This window comes from Borostomias antarcticus, assembly GCF_949987555.1.
Source record: "Borostomias antarcticus genome assembly, chromosome: 8".
NCBI lineage: Eukaryota > Metazoa > Chordata > Actinopteri > Stomiiformes > Stomiidae > Borostomias > Borostomias antarcticus.
The window spans coordinates 7,042,652-7,063,251 of NC_140241.1; the positions used below are offsets into that span (position 1 = coordinate 7,042,652).

General features: G+C 45.3%; 1 protein-coding gene across 1 annotated transcript; it reads left to right on the forward strand.

The window, feature by feature from the left end:
- Positions 1-5,105: 5,105 nt before the first annotated feature.
- LOC311312457 (FAST kinase domain-containing protein 4-like) lies at positions 5,106-17,880 on the forward strand (the record flags this gene model as incomplete). The annotated part of the gene is made up of 8 exons (XM_084442419.1): positions 5,106-5,178; positions 6,221-6,717; positions 6,862-7,182; positions 7,564-7,738; positions 7,850-8,007; positions 8,619-8,729; positions 17,287-17,506; positions 17,780-17,880. Exons 2-8 carry the CDS (start codon positions 6,295-6,297, stop codon positions 17,878-17,880), a joined length of 1,509 nt encoding a protein of 502 aa, XP_084298545.1. The 5' UTR covers positions 5,106-5,178; positions 6,221-6,294.
- Between the last annotated feature and the right edge of the window lie 2,720 nt (positions 17,881-20,600).

Here is a 20,600-nt window from a genome sequence, read left to right on the forward strand (position 1 = left end):
TCAGAAATTGCAGGCCAAAGTAAAGGATAGATTTTACTGGCCAGGTTGGTTTGGGGATGTCAGGAAGTGGTGCAGAGAGTGTGTGGACTGCGGCTCTTGTAAAGACCAGGGTCGGTCTCCTTGTGCTCCCCTGGTTCAGTCAGTCCCCTCCCGGCCTTATGAACGTATTGCACTTGATGTTCTTGGTCCTCTACCAGAAACCCAGAGGAAGAACAAGTACGTTCTTGTGATCGGCGATTAATTCTCCAAATGGACTGAAGCCTTTCCCATTCCCAACCAAGAGGCCCAGACTATCGCCCGTATTTTGGCAGAGGAGTGGGTGTGTCGATTTGGTGCCCCTCATAGCATTCACTTTGACCAGGGAAGAAACTTTAAGTCTAGTCTGTTTAAGAAGTGGTGTGGGCTATTGGATATCAACAAAACCCGCACATCCTTATCACCCCCAATCCGACGGTCTGATAGAAAGGTTTAACTGTACTTTGTTATCCATGCTGTCCCTGTTCATAGACAATAACCATTCAAATTGGGATGCCTGGTTGATGGCCTATAGAAGTAGTGTCCATGCCAGTACAGGTTTTACACCCTACAAAGTCCTGTTTGGGCAAGAGATAGTTCTGCCTGTTGATGTGATATTGGGTGTGGGTCCCCAGGACAAGTTTACTGCTGTTAATGTGTGGCGAGGACTGCAGATACCCTCTCTACAGTGGTGGAAGCAGTAAAACGACACCAGGCCAGGGCGTTGGAGCAGCAAAAGGCTGCATATGATTTTTGGGCCAATTTTCAATACTATTCGGTTGGGGAGTTGGTATGGGTACGAAACAAGACAAAAAAAACTAGGGCTGTGTCCTAAATTGCAGAGGCGATACAGAGGACCTTACAAAGTCTTGTAAAGGGTCACAGAGGCTGGCGTTGGAAGGAGGGGGGCCAGGTGATCCATTTTAATAGACTTAAACCTTTCGTCTCCGGTACATTTTCAGAGACTCCGGCTGCCCCTGCCAGGCCTGGCGGCAGTGTCCCATCCAGAGGCTCCACACATGCTCCCCCGAGTGCCAGAGGGGTTCATCAACAGGAGGAGCCATCGGGAGGCCAGGATGGTGGGGAAGGGCCAGGGCCAACTTCAGAGTCAGCGCCGCAGAGAGACAACCTGCCAGTCGCAGCAGCTGTCCCTGCTACTGAGGGGCAGGCAGAGGGACCTGCAGCGGCTCCGGCAACTGTGACAGGAGAGAGACTCCCATCAGCGTGGGGGTGTACAGCAACGCCATGAGGGGATGGAACGACCACAACCACCATCTTCCCAAGACCTGGGTGTAGGTGGTGCCCAGGGGGACCATGCAGGGAGCCAGACACCAGGGCAGCATCCAGTGACTCTACAGAGAGAGCCTCCCATAGACCCAGGACATCAGAGCTTGTATTCTGGCTGCCCAAGAAAGCCACCTTCATGGTCTAGAGACTATGACATCATGGTCTAGAGACTATGACATGTCTAGCTCTTAACTCGGGGACGAGTTTTTTCTTTATGGAGGGGAGGAGTGTGATGAACCTGGTGACTTGATTAAATTCTTCTAGCTTATTGGGGGGGGGGGGGGGGGGGGAGTTTGGAGTGGTATTGTGAGCGATTAGGCTGCCCTCTATGGGAATCCGTGTGCCGCCCCGTTTGTAGTGGTCACGCGTTATTGTATGCAGAGTTGTAGGCCTGCTCTTCTATTGTGTGCCGTGAGTGTGCTGTGCCCTATTTGCCTAGTAGGCCTTAGTGTGTGTGGTTTGTGCGTAAACACCGGTTGCAGTGCAGCGGTTACCGGGGTCCCCTCTGGGCCTAGCCATTCACCTATCCCCGTCTTCTGCCCCTTGATCTGTATTTAATAACTTGCCCTGCATTTATAATAAAGGCTCTATTTTTTATAATTGAGTTGTGCTGTGTCCTTGACCTCCGACAGAGCCCTATTGGGCTGGTTTATTACAGTATTTATTATGTATAGGCCTAATAATGTCATGTTCTATACGATATTTGCTACTATATTTAGAATTTTCTCGTCTATTCAGAGTAATTCATTAGTTTCAGAATGATCTAATTCCAATTATTATTCTCATTGGTTGGTTTAGTCATGTGCCAGGTTAGAGGTGAGACATTCTGATCGCCATATTGCGCACATGCTGCTACACGCTACACACATGGGGATAAAAGAAGTTAAACCAGCAACCTCGTTCAAAGGTAAATATTTTAATTAAGATGAACATTTTGATAATTGCAGTGAATATGGAGAGTGAAAAGGCCTAGGCTAATAAACAAAGGTGAATATTTTAATTAGGCTAGTGTTGAACATATTGAGAACATATTGATTACAAACAACCTACATAACATTCCTCTTTCCACTTCTCTGGCTGCCAAACATATATCATTTTAATCACAGTTTTAGTGGCTATAAGATATCATAATTTTCGTGTTTCATGTTACATAGCACTGAGTGACAGCTAGACAGATAGCTTAGCCTCCGGTATAGGCGCGCTTTCGACCACTGACTGTGGTCCAATGCGCCCCACATTCAATGATCACACATTAGGCCTACTAGCCATTTTTCTTAAATGTTATTCACATTATGAGAAATGGGAAACGTAAGACCGACAGAGGAGTGGCCAGGGAGGTGCTCGAGCTGGCAGCCAGAGAAGTGACAGAATCCCCAGACAGCGCGGATGTTCCAGTTCACGTGCAAATTCGAAGTTTTATTCGTCACGCAACATACCAGTAAAATGAGCAGTGAGATGTTTATCCGCTGGCTCTTACAACGTGCACACTAAGTAAGGTGAAAAAACAATATAACATAACAATAGAAAACAAGACGGTATATGGACTTTTAATACAAAATGCAAAATATATAGCCTACATGAAAGGGATGGGATGTGCTGAGAGCAGATTCAATTGTACAGTTTAGTTAAATGCATGAGTAGGCTACTTGTGGATCTTGATAGGCCCTATCTATATTATGTAGGCCCATATGATATATTTTAGTTATGGATATTCACGTTACAGAATGTAGATGTGTTCATTCTAATGACTATAGAATATAATGTGCTGTTGTGCTGAGTCTGAGTATAGCGTCTGACTTTAGTGCTTATTTGTTCATTCATTGCCATTTGCAGTGTTTGTGTAGTGCTTTTATTTATCGTAGGACACCACGATGCCTCGTAGAATCATGACTAGAAATGTGAGACGTAGGCTAATTGGAAATGATACAAACATTCTCGTATTTATTATTATTGTTATTTCAAGCCTAGGATGTCTGTAGAATTTATGTGAACGAAATCACCTCGGATTTCTCTAAAATTCAGCCCTTGCGAACATGGGCGCACTCTTAGCCTGGTATGACCATCCCGATCTAGCGAGCTCACTGTTTCGCTCCGCAATATCGGGGTATTTGCCTTGACAGACAAACACCTTCAGCCAATCAGCGTTCAGCAAAGTTTTGCCAAATCCAGTCGGAAGAACGGGAAAAACTTTCCCCTTCTTTTCCACCGAGAAACTTCGCTAGTGCATACTCTTGTTCTTGTTTAAGTGTTGTGATTAAGTCTATTTCTGCAATAACTGCACTTATAGCTGCGTTTACCACTCGTTGCTCCGGGAGCCGCCATGTTTGTTTAGCGAGCGGCAGGGACACTAACCAATCAGGGGCTGCTTTCCACTGTGGTACGGAACAGCAGTTAAAACGCAGTCCCTGATTGGCCCGGTATGGTCTGGATTTTGTGATAATCGCGAGAACGGGATGAGTACCAGGCTAGCAAAAGTTCACATAATATCCTGCTTTGCTGCTCACTTGCACTACTACTAAATTTAACAAAACAATGAAAAATTGGTAACGCTTCACGATTGTGCGTGTCATCTCTGCGCGAGTGGCCATGCTAATCTTCTCTGTATCGTTCCAATTTTAGTATACGTGCTGCCTTAGCAAGCACAAATAGACAGAGTACACACACTCTATATATAGGGTACCTATTTGAGTAACCGAAATATGGGTGGGTACCCATCAAAACCTCACCAGAGACCCTAAAGATACTTCTAACCAAAAGGTAGCATATTGCTATGCACCAAGATATCCACTTGAGTGTTCTCTTTAGTATATTCTGTAGCTACTTCTCCTGCTTAAAATCCCTCAGTCCTATCAACCTCCCTTCACCCACAGGCAGTGCATGCTGGGTGATATGCAGATAAAGCCCCCCGTCCTGCGTCTGACTGGTGGGTTTCACAAATAAGTCACCTCCTTCACACCTCAATCCGAATAAACAATTCCGAAGGAGGGGTAGTTTAAAGCTTTTCATAAAACGATCAAGTATCCTGTAACGATTAAACACTCTGACTGCGTTCTTTCTGCGCATCCTCTCCGTAAAATGAGACGTAGGCTACATGAATGGCGAGCAAATAGCTTCCAAGCAGAACTGGACCACAGGAGTTTGGAGTTTGTTTTTAATCCAAACGCAGAACTGAACATTACCGGACGCATAGACGGTAAAAAAAAAAAAAAAAACATAACAAGGAATCAAATTCAGAATTCATTTATTGCCATGTAGGTTTTCCAACATATATACTTGACATTTTCTTCGGTCTTATGGTGCATAACATGGAGACAACATTGGACGGTGAAAGGACTAGCTAGACGTATGACGTCTAGACGGGACAGTGCAACGACCTGTTTACAACAAGTCCACAAAACGTCCAGTAGGACAGTTATCAAGCTGTTGCTTCTTTAAGAGCATCACAACGACAGCAAATAATGCGCTGAACCAATACATCCATGTGCTGAACAGACATACGATAGATAGATTTTAGCTTGTGCTTCCGTAACCATAGTAACTCACACACTCCTGCCTACGTGCGCACGTCACATAGTTTTCCGATTACATCTACATGCGTTGGTGCATATAAACAGCACGATGTATGTATGTATGTATATCACATTCCATATTACCAGTTACCAGAAATCTTCAATCGGATTGATTTCAATCAGATTTAAAAATAAGTGTGTAAACGCAGAACTCAGCAGTGCAGATTCTGCAGAAGCAGTTTACAGCTGACCAACCACAGCGTCGTCCGAAGATCACTTGACATCTACTCATGACGTCATTTTCTTGCGACTGTCAGCCGAGCTCTCCATGTGAATGTCGCCGACTCTCACAGTCTAATCTAAAAAGGTAAAATTAAAGAAGTTTGAGATTGCATGTGTAACGTGTGCCTCTACATGTTTGCGTTTGTCTCTTGACATAGGATATAGGGCATTCATTGATCTTGTGCGTTTCATAAGTGCAGCGTCTACCTGCTTGACAAGCCACAAGGTCAGAAATTTGCTTCATGACAGCAGCCAGAAGCATTCATTCGACACTATGAGCTTGACGGGGCAAAGTATGGTTAAAACTAGTTTATGGATAAACGTATCGCTACTTAGCTTGATGCTAGCGAGTAATTACATATCTAGCTATAGCACTGGTTCAGGGCCCTGGACTAGGGCTAATCTAGTTATAGCTAGGTGTCAAGATTTTATTTAAAGTGAGGAATGATCACGGAGTCTGGTCGGTTATGAACCGAAATGATAGCCTACAAGCTGTAGCAGTGTAGCAACTAAGGTGCATTGGACTATTAATTTGATATCTCATGATGTCAAATATGAATGACAAATGTTATATACAAATATTTTTTACTACGTGAACTACATGAAATACGTTCATGGATGGCTGTGGCTCAGGAGGTAATGTTGCAGCTGCCGCCACTGGTGTGTGAATGGGTGAATGAGATGTAGCTCGGGAGGTAGAACAGCTGTTATGTTTTACTTTCATTGATGTGCAGGAGGTAGAGGAGCCGGCTGGAGATTGGAAGGTCCCCGGTTGGATCTCAGCTCCCGGCAGTGTGCCAAAGTGTTCTTGAACAAGACACTGAACCCCCAAATCGCTCATGTGCTGTCACCTCACAGCGAGAAGCTCTCTGGGCCTTTCTGTGCGGAGTTTGCATGTTCTCCTTGTGTTCGAGCCTGGAATCTGAGCCTGGTTATACCGTATAGCTATAGCTCTCATGCGTCAGAGTATCTGCTCAACTCATATCCCCATCTCTCTCTCTTTGTGTTCTTGCCTCTCCCTTCTCCTCCACCTACTCCCCTCCTATCTCATTTCTGTCCTCTCTCTCTCTCTCTCTCTCTCTCTCTCTCTCTCTCTCTCTCTCTCTCTCTTTCTCTGTCTCTCTCAGGTGATGGTGATCTCAGCTGCTGCATTGTGAGCAGGTGTTTCTCTGGTCTTTGGCTGCTTCCCCTGCGTTCCTCCATGACCAGCCGCCTGCTTGGGCGATGTGCCCGCCTTTTAGCCAGGGTTTCCCCTAATGCCAAAGCAGCAGGTGCACGCCTACCTCCTGCCCCTTCAGCTGGGCCTACGGAGCAACTGTGGGCCCAGGCCTGGCCGGGGCCCCGGGGGAGGCCGCTGTGTGAGGGCAGGAGTGTGGCCAGGGAGGAGGACTACGCCACCATGCCCAAACGCACGCAGCAGGATCAGCTGGTGGAGAAGGCGGTGTGTCGGGAGGATATCCTGCTGGCCTGGGCAGAGCACGGAGGAAACGCCAATCAAGCTGCGAATACCATAATTCAACTGGTCCGATTGGCTCAAGGGCAGAAAGGTGGCGCTGAACTGGACCAATCAGAGTTGACAGCGGATCCAAGGCTACAGGATATGATGGATACAGTCAGTAGACAGGTAGGGAGGTCAGGGGGTGGACAAGATGGAGCTGGAGCTAGTATGTGTGCAGGGCATTTAACATAATAGGTTTTAGCACAGTTGATCTTTAGTGTGTGTTTATTTGAAATCCATGACTATTCGCTGGGATCGTGTTATCTCCAGGTGGTGTCAGTGTGGAACGGGACTCTGGTGTCTCTCCTGCGGAGTCTCTCTGCCCTCCACTTGCCTCCCGGCGCCGCAGTAGTCGGCTCTGTCCAGAACGAGGTGCTGTGGCGGGTACGCAGACTGGCCTACAAGCAGCTGGCATACCTGGTGGACTGGGGGACGGGGCGCAAAGGCCAGCAGGAGGCGCTGATCGCGGGCGCGGCAATGAAACAGCTGGAGCTGCGCTGGACTGAGATCTCCGACCCGAGGACAGTCAGCACCCTGATGGCCAGAGCAGGACATCTGTCCCCTATGCTCATGGACAGACTGGAGGACAAGGTAACCCATATGAACACCACACGCCCAACCCTACGGTGTACCTCCGTCCGTTCTTATGGCCAAAGCAGGACAACACATGCTATGATGAGGCTTTTGGACAGAGTAGCAGTCTGTTGTTATCTACGAATATGAATATAATTAACATAAATGCCACTAGCCACAGTGGGACGACACACTTGGGATGGTAGGATGAAAGAATACATCTCTTCGATGACTCAACCTCTGTTTCACCTCCAACCCATCTTCAGGCCCACTGTGCCGTCATAAATGGCATTTGTGTTTTTGCCTCTTCCCTCTCCTCCAAATACTCCCCTCCTCTCTCCTTTCTGTCCAACCTCTCTCTCTCTCTCTCTCTCTCTCTCTGCCACCCTTCTCTCTCAGGCGCTGGAGTTGGTGGAGGGGTTTGGTGCGGAGGACATTCGTAGGACGTGTCTCTCTCTGGCGTCTCAGGGCCGTAGGTCTGTCCCCGTGCTCAGAGCTCTGTCCTACCACGTCCTACAGAAACCCTCCTCAGACCTCAACACACCACTGCTGCTCGACATGGCGTATGCTTATGGTACGCACACACACACACACACACACATACACACACACTGATTTATAGCCTTTGAAATGGAAATACAGCGAAGTACACTTGTCCCTTTCTCTCTGCCTGTCCCTCCCTCAGGAAAGCTGAATTTCCATCACTCGCAGGTGTTTCAGCGGATGGCTTCAGAGCTCCTACCCAGGATTCCTGAGCTCAGCTCTGCTGATGTCACGCGCTGCGCCAAGTCACTGGCCTTCCTCAAGTGGCTCAACCTCCCTCTCTTCCAGGCGTTCACAGAGGTCAGTCACAAAGACAAACAAAACATTTAGCAGAAGATTTATCAAGTGTTCCTGGTTTTCCCCTTGTATGCTAGGCTGCCTGTTTTTGCTGACATAGTGTATGCAGATCTATGAGACCAGAGCATGTGAGCGGAGCTGAGCTACATCTTCACTCTCGCGTTCCATTCCAAATCGCTTCATGATCACAGTAAAACAATTCTCACTGAATTTCGCAACAGTTTGCAAGTAATAAAATTGCAAAATTGGTTTGATGCCTACATGGTAGAGGTAGCCAAGTCCAACAACCTAAAGATGCGCACAACATGACAGAATACTGAACTGAGACATCGACAGACAATGCAACAACAGAATGTGGAACGTTCTTAAACGGAACAGAGCTCATAGTGTAAGTGGTAGTGGAGTGAATTTGAAGCTAGGCAGAAAACTCGCTCTGCACTCATGGCAAAATATATTAGCTCCGCCCACATGCTCTAGTTCAGTTATTATATCAGTTATTATACTCTTCTCTTCCACCCTCTCTCTCTCTCTCTCTCTCTCTCTGTCTCTCTTTCTCTCTCTCTCTCTCTCTCTCTCTACCCTCTGCCCTCTTCTCCTCCTCCCTGCCTCTGCAGCACTACACGGGGAACAGACAGAAGTACAGCACTCTGCAGCTCTGTAATCTAATCATGTCATTGGCTAAACTCAGTTTCCAGCCCAGCAAAGGGGAGGAGTTCTACACGGAGGTAACTAAGGAGAGAGGTTAATGGCTATACTGTTGAAGTCCGATACATCTGAGTTTGACTGAAAATGATATGCTTTAGCACCACCTCTCACATATAATGTGAGATTATATCATGGATGTATTAATTAAACTGGATACAGCCACTCCATTCACTGGCCGCTATCAACAATGAAGCCCTATTGAACCGCGCCATCTTGGCAAATTTGTAGTCATTTGACTATTTCCGGTGACTTTTGACTTGCGCAGTTGTGCTTTTCTGGCCTTCCGGTGACTTTTGACTTGCGCAGTTGAGCTTCTCTGGCCGACGCGCGTCCACGAAAAAGTTCACATTTATCTGAAATGTAGACGCACGTTCCCGGCTCTCTCGGCTCTCCCCGCTTTGATTTAGCAATGAAAACCGGCTTGCATATTAACCTGTTTTTGTCAAATATATCAATTGGAGAAATTATTTTTTCATCCAGGCATCTTAGTTTTAACAGGTTAAATATAATTGAACATGTTTTGTTTGCTAGTAGATGGTATTCATTCCGTTCGCGATAACGTTATTGCAGCCAGGCTAAATTCCTCCAGGGAGCCAGTGACCGGCGAGTTGAAGAGCTTCACTCCCCGCCAGCAGGAGCTCTGGCCGCGGCTACCGCATCTCGGATAACCCGCTGAGTTCCTGGCTGCTATTTCACACTCGCCCTTGATCAATCCCAATACCGATCCATGGTAATAATGAATCAATCGTTCAGATCAGATCGGCAGTGCTGCATGCATGTTACAACATCATTGTTAGCTTTATTAACATAACCATAGCCTACATTTATCTCTCTAACGTTAGGCTATCCATCTTACACCAGTCGGCCATTCGATAGCTGGAAGCGGTCAACGCCAACGTTGACTGAAAACACCCAAACTCAGTGTATCGTTTCATCTTCATGCTACACATCAACTCCTTTACATTGTATGTGAATAAATTCCTGTTATTCTAAAAATATCCCATTTCTGTCCATTCCTGGAAAAGGCTAATAATTGCTGTCAAATGATCACTCCAGTTTATCAACGTATCCCACTACCATTTCAACTATGCACAGGAGATTGTCTTATATATATATGTGTGTGTATGGAGCAATTGTTTTTAATGTCCGACTTTTGTCTGTGATGTTCAGTAAATGTGCATCTGTCCTAATTTATTGTAGCCTATCTACTACACAACCTAGTTCAAATTTATGAATCTTCCGCGGCGTGATCATTTCCAAACCAAATTGCGGGGGGGGGGGGGGGGGGGGGGGGGGCATTAAAAGCATTACAAATTAGACATTAAAAGCATTAAAACGAAATGTGAAACAGCATGACAACATACATATTCCTTGATTATTTGTATGCTGTGTTGTCCCGTCTGAGTTTGTCCTGTTCGTGATTGGTCTCGTGTTCCCACTCGATAGGCTTGCACCTTGACGTTGGTGAGTGGGCTTTAAACCAAGACGGGCTGTATGTGTATGTGTGTATGTATGTGGTTTGTGTGTCATATTCTATTATTGAAATGTAATAACAGAAACAGTGTGCCTCCTCTTATCCTCACAGCTCAAGCCATTTTTAGGAGACCAGTTCACACCTCAACCAGACCTGCTGCTGTTTAGGACCTGCTTTAAGCCCTTTTTTGTGGTGTCCGTTTTCTGTGTTCTGTGTCAAGTAAGCCAACCCACCTTCAATGCAGTGTAGCCTCCACATTTGAATGGTTACAGCAGTCTTGTCGTCTACAAGCAACAGTCTCTGGCTTTGCATGGCAATTTATGTAGTATCATCCGAGTTCTACAAATGCTGTACTTTTTTGTACTGTAAGTAACCCCTCAATTATTCAATTTTACTGGAGAGCAGTGACCATAGCCTACTTGCCAACCCTCCTGACTTCCGCGGGAGATTCATAAATTTGAACTAGGTTGTGTAGTAGATAGGCTACAATAAATTAGGACAGATGCACATTTACTGAACAGCACAGACAAAAGTCGGACATTAAAAACAATTGCTCCATACACACATATATATATATATATAATGTTTCACATTTCGTTTTAATGCTTTTAATGTCTAATTTGTAATGCTTTTAATGCCCCCCCCCCCCCGCAATTTGGTTTGGAAATGCTCCCTATTTCTGAGGTCCCAAGGTTGGTGAGTATGGCAAGCTATAAGCTATTAATACAAGCATACCGCTCAAAAAGGGCTTAATACATACAACAAACTGATCAGGCTAATCATTTTTTAATGAAAATGACCACAAGACAACCTCCTGTGCATAGTTGAAATGGTAGTGGGATACGGTGATAAACTGGAGTGATCATTTGACAGCAATTATTAGCCTTTTCCAGGAATGGACAGAAATGGGATATTTTTAGAATAACAGGAATTTATTCACATACAATGTAAAGGAGTTGATGTGTAGCATGAAGATGAAACGATACACTGAGTTTGGGTGTTTTCAGTCAACGTTGGCGTTGACCGCTTCCAGCTATCGAATGGCCGACTGGTGTAAGATGGATAGCCTAACGTTAGAGAGATAAATGTAGGCTATGGTTATGTTAATAAAGCTAACAATGATGTTGTAACATGCATGCAGCACTGCCGATCTGATCTGAACGATTGATTCATTGTTACCATGGATCGGTATTGGGATTGATCAAGGGCGAATGTGAAATAGCAGCCACGAACTCAGCGGGTTTTCCGAGATGCGGTAGCCGCGGCCAGAGCTCCTGCTGGCGGGGAGTGAAGCTCTTCAACTCGCCGGTCACTGGCTCCCTGGAGGAATTTAGCCTGGCTGCAATAACGTTATCGCGAACGGAATGAATACCATCTACTAGCAAACAAAACATGTTCAATTATATTTAACCTGTTAAAACTAAGATGCCAGGATCAAAAAATAATTTCTCCAATTGATATATTTGACAAAAACAGGTTAATATGCAAGCCGGTTTTCATTGCTAAATCAAAGCGGGGAGAGCCGAGAGAGCCGGGAACGCGCGTCTACATTTCAGATAAATGTGAACTTTTTCGTGGACGCGCGTCGGCCAGAGAAGCTCAACTGCGCAAGTCAAAAGTCACCGGAAATAGCCAAGTGACTACAAATCTAGCCAAGATGGTTCAATAGGCCTTCACTTTAGATTTCGAATCCTGGGGGCTTGCTTTACAGTCGCAGAATAGCCAAAATAACCGAGCTTAGGGAGACTAAGGGAACGTTGCCCTCACTGCTGCTGAAATCCGTAACTACGATGTGATTAAATAACGTGACAATGCTGTTACATTACAGTCCCACCCGGACTTTATTGGAAATGTACATTTGTCACAGTGGGTCAGAACATTTGTAAATTACTTAGGTTTAAAAATGAATTTTGAAGTCATACAGTTACAGAATTGTAATAATGAGGAGCAATCCTGCATGTCTGTTTTGTGTGTAATTTCTAATTGACAGTTAATATTAACACTAAAGATTTGCAGTGTAGGCCTAATAAAAATAATGACAAAAATATGCCTACGAATAAAGTCCTAATTTTGCAACCTAAATGTATATTGGAACATTTTGACAGAATTAGATTATTGAATAGAGAATAGAGAATATTATTTTATAAAGAAAAGGGCAGGAGTTCTGGGGAGCCTAGACCTGCATTACATCTTAAATGGTGTTGAGATACTCGCGTTGAGGTATCTGATTAGCGGGAGAACATTTACGCTGAATTATTAACTATGGCAAATGTTAAAATGTAAAACAAGTAAATAAGACAAGTAAATAATGTAATGTAATGTAATGTAATGCATCATCCCCAACATTGGCGGCAGCAGTGAGTAGGCTAAACAAAGCAGAGAGCGCCGAATCGCCGGTAGAAGAAGACAGTCGATGCGCTGTGGATATTAGACATTTAAGTGTACAAATTTGCCTTTTATTTGAAAGGTGGGGGACTACAAACTGTAGAGACCTCGGAGAAAAGGCTTTCATCTTTCCAACGATGTGTTTACTTTGGTGATTAACGAAACTGTTTTGTTTGTAGACTCTGAGCGGGCCGAGGAAGCGCATTCAGGTAAACTGCATTGAGAGTAACGGAGTTATCTGTAGGATATCGTCCTGGACCAGGTCTATGGGGAGTTATCTGTAGGATATCACCTGGACCAGGTCTATGGGGAGCCTACCTACGCCCTAGCGGCACATCTCAATAAAGACTTTTTAACTTTTGGCAGTTGCTTTATTTTAAACGAGAGAATAGTATTATAATATTAACGCCAAATCCAGGATACTCGTGAAGGCGCCTGCGTTGTTATGAACGGAACGCTGCTAGGCTGCTAGAATCGGCTGCTAGAATAAGCCAGCTAATTTATGGCAACAAAGTCTTTATAATAAAGTCTTTATTGAGATATGCCGCTATACGCGTGGGTGGGCTGCCCAGCTCAGTCTTGTTGTTCCGACCACGGTTTAATTTGCAAAAGCACCTTCATCACACCTGTCTGAAAGTGCCAATCAAGTGATTTACAGTGATTCTAGAACTCTATGACGCACACAAAGTGGTTTTGTCAAAAGAGCCTTACAAACCGTGACGTCACAGAGCGGCCTTGTGACGTGGGCCAGGAGGAGTATAAAAGCCAGAGAGCGACAGAGGAAGAGCAGCCAGAGAGAGAGAGAGGGGGGCGTCTCCCTCTCCCTCCCTGGCTCTCTCTCGTGGGCCAGAGAGAGAGAGAGAGGAGAAGGAGATATCATCTTGACATCTCCTCCTCCTCCTCCCCCCTTTCAGGTTCACAGAGAGATCTTGGTTCTCTCTCAGTGAGCCAGAGAGGGGGGGGTGGAGATGTCTAGATGGTATCTCCTTCTCCTCTCTCTCTCTCTCTGGACCACTGAGAGAGAGTCAGGGAGAGAGAGAGAGATGTCCTCTTCTCTCTCTCTCCTCTTCCATGGCTCGGAGGAGGAGGCGGTGGTGGTGGCAAATTATAAAAACTAAATAAAGAATTTTTTTAATAATAAAAACTGATTCTGATTCTGATTCTAATTGTAAGCTATAGTGATAAGATAAGATATCCATGTTAGCATATAGGAGTACTGTTATAGTTACTGTTAGCACTTCAGACTTCCACTGTGTCATCAGCTGCTGGCCCCTCTTCCCAGAGCAACCGACGGATTTCCAACCGGAGGTTTCGCGTCGCCCTGATTCAACCAGGTGTTAAAGGTCCATTCTCACTGCCGCGGTGCGGAAATGCGGGACGGATTTGCGGAATATTCGCGCAACGCTTTTCCGCGTCTAAACCATACACACAGACGCGGTGCGGACGCGGTGCGGATTTTCGCGTTATGTTCGCATCTCCCGCAGAAACATAAAATCCATGCAGTGTGAAGATGGACGAGAGTAGCTGCAGCAGCGACGATGACATTATTGCCATTGCTTACATTGAATTATTTATGAATGCACTGTATATATTATCTGTAATCTGAATTAACTGCTGCTTTTACAAAAATAACATTTTCATAACAATGTTGTCAGTTGAGCAAGGATGTAGAACCTGGACACATACATACAAAGCCTACAATAAGTTTGAGTTTGTAAAATGGGACAGTCACTTTTCATGTTCAGTCAGGTAAAGTTAGAATCCAAACCAAATCCACCCATATGTACCTCAACCACAATGTATTATTACTACAAGTAAAACTTTCAGAAATGATTCCCATGTGTCCACTACTGTCTGCGCAGGAAAATGCTATTCTTAAAACACCTTAACCATGATCTTACAGTCAGAGAACAGAAATGAAACACATACAAGGAATCCATATTGTCATGCTTGGCTCAGAGGCACGACAAAGAGGGGAGACAAATGCCAGGTTGAATGAGTAACAAATTATGTTTATTAAACTGAAACCAACATAGTAACAACATAAAGTTAGGATGAGGTGTGTTCATCAGTAATCAGTATTAGTGTAGTGTGGGTGTATGACTAGTGTGTGAGTGTAGCGTGTTGTAAGGTGCAAAACAGAAAAGCCACAAAGAAACAAAAGGGTCGGGGTGGAGAAATATGGAGTTATATTGATGTTATAAACTTCAACTCTGAATATGCAAGTCACCATGGTGTCAGGTGATGCTGTGGTGTAAGGTGGTGCTGTGGCGTTGGCTGGTACGCAGCACCATATTCTGCCTCATGTAGGAGCTGAGTGATTTTTAGCCTCACCAAGGACTGTCCCTCTGGGGCAAGCCTTCTAATCTGGGGTGCCAAACCCAGAAGAAAGCTCTGCACCCCATCCTGGTCTTCCTGGGCCTGACTTTCCCTGGCCAGCTGCCTATCTTCCTTCCGCCTAAGGTACTGCTCTAGGACTTCACCTTCCCTGGGTTTGGCCCTCCTCTGTGGTGCAGCTGATGCATCTCCTGCCTGGCTGCGGACATCGGCTGCCTGCTCCCCACTCTCACTGTCCTCATCTGGCTGTGTGTGCTCATCTCCCTCTCTCTCCTCAATATTACTGTCAGTCCTGTTGTAAAATGCAACTTTAAATCAAACCATGCAGTGATCATTTTAAGTCTTCCATTAAGATAATCATCAAAAACAGTAGTATGTAATGGTTGTGCTCCGTCATCATCACTTTACCTCCTGTCGGCCAATGTCGGCTCTATGAATGACATCGCATCCATAAATTTCCTTTTTTTTTTGGCCTTTCCCCCTGCCTGGCCACTTTTGGTATCGTTGCTCAATCTTCTTTCCTTTATGTAGGTGTCGCGGAGGTTCTTCCACCTATTCTTGACTATTTCCACTAGAAGAAAACAATAATAATGTGTGATTACAGTATCAAGAAGGACAACATATTTATGTTGAAACATGCAGCTTTTACTGAGAGACAGTCAATTTTGTAGATATAAAGTAGTAGCCTTCAACAATGACAGTCATATATATATATATGTATCTAACTGTTATAGCATAGATTTTAGTCCCCGCAGGCCTGTCGTGCTCTTGTCTGATCAAGTGAGCCTGTATGGCACTGACAGACATTTATGTATATATTATGTGTCTTACTGTAAAGACACATAATATATACATGAAAGGACATTGACTTCCCTTTGTGTAGGACCTGCGCTATAAAAATACAATTTGTTTTGATTACTGGGCACGCCACGCCCACGTCTTGTCAATGGAGGTAGTTGTCAAGGGAGCTAGTAGCTATCTACCCAACAGTGATAGGCTGAACAACGCTGGTATGGAACGTGGACCCCCAATAAAGAATTATGAATGTGTACAACGAGCGTCAACTAATGTGGATTCTGACAAAATCAAATGTATTGGTAGTCAAGCAAACGGTACCGAGTACTCAGTAACGTAACGTTAGCTACCCTGATGCCAAGCTAACATTAACTTAGCTAGCTAGCTAACGTTTTACAAGCTTCAACATTAACTTTCTTTAGCACTTACCACTCTCACCGAAGCCACCAAGCAGGACAATGGACTGCCAGACGTTGTCTTTTAATTCATTGTTCATGAAATCATCCCGTCTTTTGTCATATAGGACGGGATGCTGTGAAACTATATTAATCAGCATTTCTCCCATATTGTCCCGAGTGCCTGACGTCACTATAAACAAACCATTTCATTGGTCCAGCTGTGTAGTTTCGCCGGCGAATTCCGCAGGGGTCAAAGTCTGTGCGGAGTATTTTTTCACCGCACAAAAGTTCCGCCCCGGTGTGCAAACTTCCATTAGAACCCATGAAATCAGCTTTTATACTTTTCCGCGCGAATAATTCGCGTGAATATTCGCGCTCAGTGAGAATGGACTTTTATGCGGAATTCTGTGACCATCAGTGACCAGATCCAGATCAGATCCGGTGGTCACTGATTTCCGCATGTTAATACACCGACATCTGTGATCACTCTACACATCTGTGGTCTCACATTTCGGTGCGTTAATACACAGAATACAAAGTGTTAATACACAGAATACAGTGTTAATACACTTTGAAGCTTCAAGCACCGCCACCACCACAGAAGAAGACTACCTCGGAAAAATAATTTCACTCGGACAGAACGCGTCTAAATCAGTTATTGAATGGAAGCGCCAAAACCCAGCATTTGTTAAAATAGACCCTTTTGCTAGGGTAGTGAAGTAGCTACGGGGCTAGCTGTTGCGCACACGCAGACGTCGAGTCTACGGTAGTTCAAAAGTCTACGGTCACTGTAGACAATGACGCCTTCTGATTGGTCTAGCCGACCGTAGACTCCCAATCAGATCGCAGTTTTGACCGTAGACTCCCAATCGGATCGCAGTTTGACCGTTTGTCCATTTGGACAGTACCTGAATGCTTCATTCCACTGGCTTGTCGAGAATGATGTGGGCTACATGAAGTAGTAAGTACATATACAGTATTTGATTCAGAGTTGTATGATTTCAAGCTTTACTGTCATTCCAGTGAGATGCTGACAGAAAATTACTTCTAGATATGTTTATACAAGCCTATGCATGGTTGCTTTCATCTATCAACACAGTCTGATAACAGGTACGAGAGTAATAACAGCAATAATAACATCATTAATGTTGTAATGCATTGTACTATAATTGCAGTGTTATTGACAAGCACAGAGCAGAGGAGGCAGTCCCAGGTAGAAAGGGGGACATTAACCTCAAGTGGATCAAGGACTTTCTGGCCGAGTATGCAGAGAGCTTTCCACAGGTGGCCATTAACCTAGAGGCCAACATCGATAGGTCCATCTACGGCCAGAAAGGGTTCGAGAACACCACCTTCCTGGAGATGTGGGAGCTTTACCGGCAGTACACCGCCCTGAAAGCTAGGCCAGGTGACTTTAGCAGTGAGAGGAAGGCAGTCATCTCACAGGCCTATAGCTCCATACAGAGGTGGTTACATACCCCTCCGACCCACATCTCAACAGCACAGATGAAGAGGTTTAGGAAGTACATTTATGATAAGTAGGACCAAGTAAGTTGTCTGAGCACACAGAACAGAATTGCAGAGTGACATGATTATTAATGTGCTATTATGTCAGATACTGTAGGCTAGATATCTAGAATGTATTGTAAGTCCAGACGTTTACAATGTTTTTGCTGTCTAGGAATTACACGGCTCCCAGTCCCAGCCGACTACCAGGCCCCAGCCGACTGCTGCACCGACTGCCAGGCCCCAGCTGACCACCGCTGCGCCATCTTTGAGTGACTCCCCTGTAAGTAATATTCACCAACCATTATTTTAATGAGAAGATATTAAAAACTAATAAATAATATAATCCAAAATAATGAAGTAATCCACTGAATGAGATGATATTTACAACTACATAAACTTTGCATACTTACAAAAAATGTGGACATGTTTCAGGTTGAGCTAGAGGGTTGGGTGCGGCTCTGGGAAAATCCAGGTGGGATCGCGCTGGCGGACATCTCGTGGGTGAAGGAAGACGCCGAAAGAGGGCTGTTTACCCCTGTTCAAACCTACCAGGACCACACTGGAGTTTTGAAGAGGCGCCGGGTGTTGAAGTCGGACAGGATGTGGTTCTACCCTCCAGAAGCTCCAGCCTACATTGCGGGTGCTCTGCCATCTCCACATCTTTTTTTTAGGAGTCGCATCTTCATGTGGCGGCCTCTTGGGGTGTGGAGGTGCTCACTGAAGTGTCCTCTTGGTGATGGATGTGCGGGCAAAGGACAGAACTTCCTCTACAAGTCCGGCTACTACCAGAGGGTATAACTTATTCCTACATTATTTTATTAGTGAATAACATGTCACACAATAACACACTAATAATAATAATAATAACAATCCACTGCTAGCTGTTGGAACTATTCAAACAAAATGTGTTTTGATATTGCAGGTACGTCATGTCTGTGACATATCCAGCTGGTACACCATGATGACAGAGGTGCTGTGCTGTGGACCATGTCTGAAAGCAGCAAGGAGGGGTGAACGTGGTGGCAAGATGGGTCGTTGGCTGGGGTGGGATCCTGCTATCCTGGCTCAACTCAGTGGGGCTCACCAAGCCATGTTTCCTGCTGTCCTGACCAACAGGTAAGTATTCAGAACATCTGTGTACACTTAATGCATTAATGTCATAGTACTAGCTAATGTTGGTGTACTGATTATAACATTTCCCAGGCGTGGTGTGGACAAGAACGTGGTGCGTCTTCTGAGAGACCGCACTGAGGGGAACACCATGGTCAAAGTGTGGCGGCAAATCCAGGAGAACCACTATGAGGAGTACCTCCATAGGAAGGATCTGTACACCACATTGCTGATGACTGTGGTGCAACCCGGCGGTATAGTCTCAGCGTTAGGCCACACTTTCCAGGCTCCACCTCCTCCGAGGGAGATACCCTCTGCCCGTCTGCTGCGTCACGCCTTCCTGCTGGAAGAAGCAGACCACGTCCAGGACTACAGGACCCAGATTCTCTCCACCTTTGGCACGGTGCTTAAGATGGACTCCACCAAGAAGGTGAGTTTTTATTTTATTTTATTTAACCTTCATTTAGACAGGTAAATCTCATCGAGACAGGGTCTCTGGCCCTCAAGACAAACAAAAAGTGCAACCATGCTCTTGTCTTGCTTGGTTCAGTGTTGGAACTAAATATAAAGTAAGTGTCCTGCCTTGAAGGTCTTTGGATGTGCGTGACCTATTTCATTATCAGTGTTGAACCAAACATTTATTCATAGCTTGTGAACATGTTCTATTTACAGGTGGTGAAGAAGCTGTCTGGCGAGGGCAAGGCCACGGCTGAGTGGTTCACCAGCATAGCCAATGAGCTGTCCCAGGTGGTCACATTCGTCCTCTCCTGCGAAGAGTCCTCTGCCAAGCTGAAGCCTATGTGTGACGGTGTGATGGACCGGTTCCAGCAGGCCAATCAGCCTGTGCCGAAGATCCTCTACGTGGATCGTGGGTGTTGCTGTGAGCAAGGCGCGACAGCTCTGGAGACCTTGTTCCAGCCATGGGTGTGTTGATGATATTTTCTTGACCTCAAGAGTCTAGTTCTAGGTTTATGGGTGCTAGTCAGTCTTTAAATAAATATTCCAGAGACCAATGCGCATTTAGGTAATGTTTAATTGTAAGCTTACAGGTATATCTAACCTCCAGAGAACTGGAAACAAAAAAATCCAGAGACACAAACAGATATACCAAAACCACAAAGTGACATCATCAGTCCAACCATACAGGCACACATTCCATAAAATCATCACTTTTTCACCACTACAGGTGAACGGCGGCATGGTGGTGCATTTGGACATCTTCCATTGGATGCATCGGTTTGATGGAGCCATTCGTACGGAGAGCCATTCCAAGTACCCTGTGTTCAAGTCCGCCCTAGCAGGAGCAGTGATGGCCTACAACCGCGCAGACCTGGACCTGCTGATCAAGGCAGTGAGAGCAAAGAACCCGGAGGCTCTGGCGTCTCTCACAGACGAGGACATGATGCGACTCCACGTCTCGAGGGAGCATCTGAAGCACCATGTGCGAAGAATCACCCTGGGAGCTCAGGCGACCTTCAACCTCGTCCACACTGCCATTGAGGAGCTGAAAGGTCCTGCTGGTCTTGACGAGAGTGGAGTCAGCTTGTTCACAACACCAGGTAAAAATCTATTCAAATGTATTTAAACAGTTATTAATACTATTTCAATATCAATACGTTATTTATTTACTGTATCATGTGCTGCTTCTGTACATGTATTACCGTCCATCTTTTTGGTTTCTTCACAGAAGCCATAGATCTGAAGTGGGCAGCACAGCAGAGGCACCTGGAATGCCTCCAGGACCCTCCAGACAGGGCGATGTATAGGGTGGCTCGCTCTACCACCATCAATGGTGTAGACGTGCCCTATTACAAGTGCATACGTGGAAGCAACAGCTTGGAGGGATTCCACAAATTCCTGCCACACATGATTCCAGGTACAAT